The sequence below is a fragment of the Hippopotamus amphibius genome, chromosome 17 (genome assembly GCF_030028045.1).
Source record: "Hippopotamus amphibius kiboko isolate mHipAmp2 chromosome 17, mHipAmp2.hap2, whole genome shotgun sequence".
Classification (NCBI taxonomy): Eukaryota; Metazoa; Chordata; class Mammalia; order Artiodactyla; family Hippopotamidae; genus Hippopotamus; species Hippopotamus amphibius.
In genome coordinates this window covers 30,514,285-30,517,277 of record NC_080202.1, presented here as the reverse complement: position 1 = coordinate 30,517,277, position 2,993 = coordinate 30,514,285, and the positions used below count along the sequence as shown (strand labels likewise).

General features: G+C 53.9%; 1 protein-coding gene across 1 annotated transcript; it reads left to right on the top strand.

Moving 5' to 3' along the window:
* Positions 1–1,034: 1,034 nt before the first annotated feature.
* Positions 1,035–2,573, top strand: LOC130840839 (RNA-binding protein with multiple splicing 2-like). The gene is made up of 2 exons (XM_057716799.1): positions 1,035–1,136; positions 1,809–2,573. Exons 1-2 carry the CDS (start codon positions 1,050–1,052, stop codon positions 2,364–2,366), a joined length of 645 nt encoding a protein of 214 aa, XP_057572782.1. The 5' UTR covers positions 1,035–1,049; the 3' UTR covers positions 2,367–2,573.
* Positions 2,574–2,993: the final 420 nt, after the last annotated feature.

Here is a 2,993-nt window from a genome sequence, read left to right as displayed (position 1 = left end):
CTCCTTTGCCTGCATGGTGTTTCTTTGTTTCCTCATGGTTGTCCAAACTTTTGGGGTTGCTTGTCCTGGCGATAGAGGTGTTTATAGAAGACTGTCCAAGCCTCAGACTAATGTCAAAGTACTGGATTAAACAAATATTAAGTCTAGGAAACACATACATGTATAAGACACACAATTATTGAATCCATTAGGACATAACGCTCTAGAAAGACCTGACAGAACCCCAGTGTGCTATCAGATATTCAAAGAGAAACCCAGCAGAAATTGAGAACTGAAACAGAACAAATCAGAGACAAAAGCAAAAGCAAACAAACAAACAAATAACACCTTACACATACAAACATTGATCCAGGGAGATTTTGTAAGCTAGGATCAAATATAGAAAAGAGCCAGAGTACCACCAGAGAGAATGGAGATTCTCAGAATGTAATTAGACAACTGTACTAAGAACTAAGATAAAGACAAAAGCCTAATATTAAATACCAAGGCAGTGTGTCATCTGGAGAATAGAGCAAGGAGTCTGAGCAGACCAATAGTGTTGCTTATAAGTATGTTAAGATAAAATAAACTTAAAAAGGCTGGAAGAAAGGGGAACAGAAGAGCATAATGTGGTTGGAAATATGCAAATAAAAAGAAAGGAATAGAAATGTATAAAAGATAGGGATGAAAGGAAAGTAGGAGAGATATATTGTCCATACTACCAAAAACTTAGCTAGATATAGAAGTGTATAAAAAGGCAAAAAAAAATTAAAAAAATTAAAAATATCATTAAAAAATTATGTTATATCAGCTCCGGGTGCCAGTGCCTCCCCTGCCACACCCCTCCCCACCTCCCGCACCCGCCAAACTTGATGTGACCCCAGCCCAATGCGGCGGCTGCCCCTCTCACCACCCCATGCACCCCCCACCGCCACCCCATCCTGCACCCCCAGAGCACACCGCTCACCTCACCCCCTTCCCCCCTCCTCCCTGGGGCCACATGCCATGCTAGCCCTCCGTGTTCCCTTCCCTGAGCCAACCCCACCCCACCCCACCCCACTCCCCGCACCATGAGCAACCTGAAGCCAGACAGTGTGCACGGCACCGGCATGGGTACGGGCACAGGCTCGGACTCCAGCAGCACCCTGGAGGAGGAGGTGGGTCTGCGCCCCCGGAACTTGTCGGGTGCAGTGCGCGTGGAGGGAGGCGGGGAATGGGGCACACGGGGCCCCCCATGCGGTCTAGCAGTGGCTCCTGGTGCCTTCCCGCCATGGCCCTTGGGCCGGGGAGGAGCAGCCCATGTCCAGCAGGTGGGAGCATGCGGCCTGGGCTGCCCCGCCGGGCGGGCATTGTCTCCCTGCCCTCCCAGGCTCGGGGCGGGCAGCGTGCCGGCCGCCATCCGTGTGTCCCATGGTGGGCGAGCTGCACCGCAGCTGGCCCATGCCTGCTGCCCGCATGCACCCTTTGCTCTCCACTCTCTGCCTGGCTCACTGCCCTTTTGAGAGGTGCTCCTCCCGTGTGGCCCGGACTCCCACCTCGGCTGGGAGGAACTGAGCAGGATTAGCACGGCAGGCGGGCGGCACCCTCACTGCCTTGCACTTTCCGCCCTGACCCCTCCCGGTGACCTTGGAGGCCTGGGCCGGCCACGCGGCACCTTGGCTCCCTGGAGTTGGAGTCATGGGGGCGGACGGGCTTTCCTCACAGCCCCAGAGCCTGGGCTTTGGCAGAGATATCAGCTGACAGAGTTGGGAAGGAGATGCCTAAAGACAGTCAATTCCCGGTTCTCCTCTCTCAAGTTTTGCCATGGCAGCCAAGCCAGGACCCCAAAGCTGGCTCTGGTCCAGACATTGCTCGTCAGTGGGCTTACTGTGGATATTAAACCCAGAGAACTTTACCCGCTCTTTAGGCCGTTCAAGGGGTACGAGGGGTCCCTGATCAAGCTCACATCGAGACAGCCTGTTGGTTTTGTGATCTTTGACAGCCGGGCAGGAGCAGAAGCGACTAAGAATGCATTGAATGGTATTCGCTTTGATCCTGAGAACCCGCAGTCCCTGAGGCTAGAGTTTGCCAAAGCCAATACCAAGATGGCCAAGAACAAGCTAATGGCTACACCAAATCCCACCAATGCTCACCCTGCCCTAGGAGCACACTTCATCTCACGGGACCCCTATGACCTGATGGGGGCCGCTCTGATCTCCGCATCCCCAGAGGCCTGGGCCCCCTACCCTCTGTACACCACAGAGTTGACCCCAGCCATCTCACATGCTGCATTCATGTACCCAGCTGCCACCGCTGCTGCCACCGCCACCGCCCTGCACTCTCAGGTGCGCTGGTACCCTTCCTCTGATACCACCCAGCAAGGATGGAAATATCGTCAGTTCTGTTAGTTCTTCAGTCTTGTCACCACAGCTCGAAGCCCTCACCCCACTGGGGAGGAAGCTGCCCTGAGCTTCCACTGCCCCCAGGTGGCTGTGCAGAGCTGCTGCTTCCCTCCAAAGACTGTGAATTTTAAGGCTGACTCAGTGGAGTGTTTCCTGTTTCCTTACTCTCCTCTTCCTCAGCCCTGTCCTGCCCCAAAGCCCCTCCAAGTCCTCGTGGCAGGATTCAAGGGGCCTTCTCTATGGGACATCTAGACCCAGCTCGGAGGCCTCCCTGGGACTGAGCGAGGCCTGACCTCCAGTCCAAAGTTGCTCCCATAGCCCCACCTTAAAGAAACAATGTGTTTAATTTTGCATGTTTTCTGGCATGGATTAAGACACTTCAACTTGTGTATATGTGTGTGTACAGTTTGTTCTCACATTGTGTCACCATAGCAACAAGTCCTGGCCACTAATGGTTCATCATTCCCGGTCCCTCTCCCCACACCCCTCCCCTGCACCCACCCTGCTTCAGTGAGGATCAAGCCCTGCAGCCAGTTCCTCCCTGTGGCTGGAGACCCCCACCACCCCACACACTTCCAGGCTGAACAGGAGGGACCACCTAGCCAAGATAGAGCGTTTTCTTGGTCATTTCAA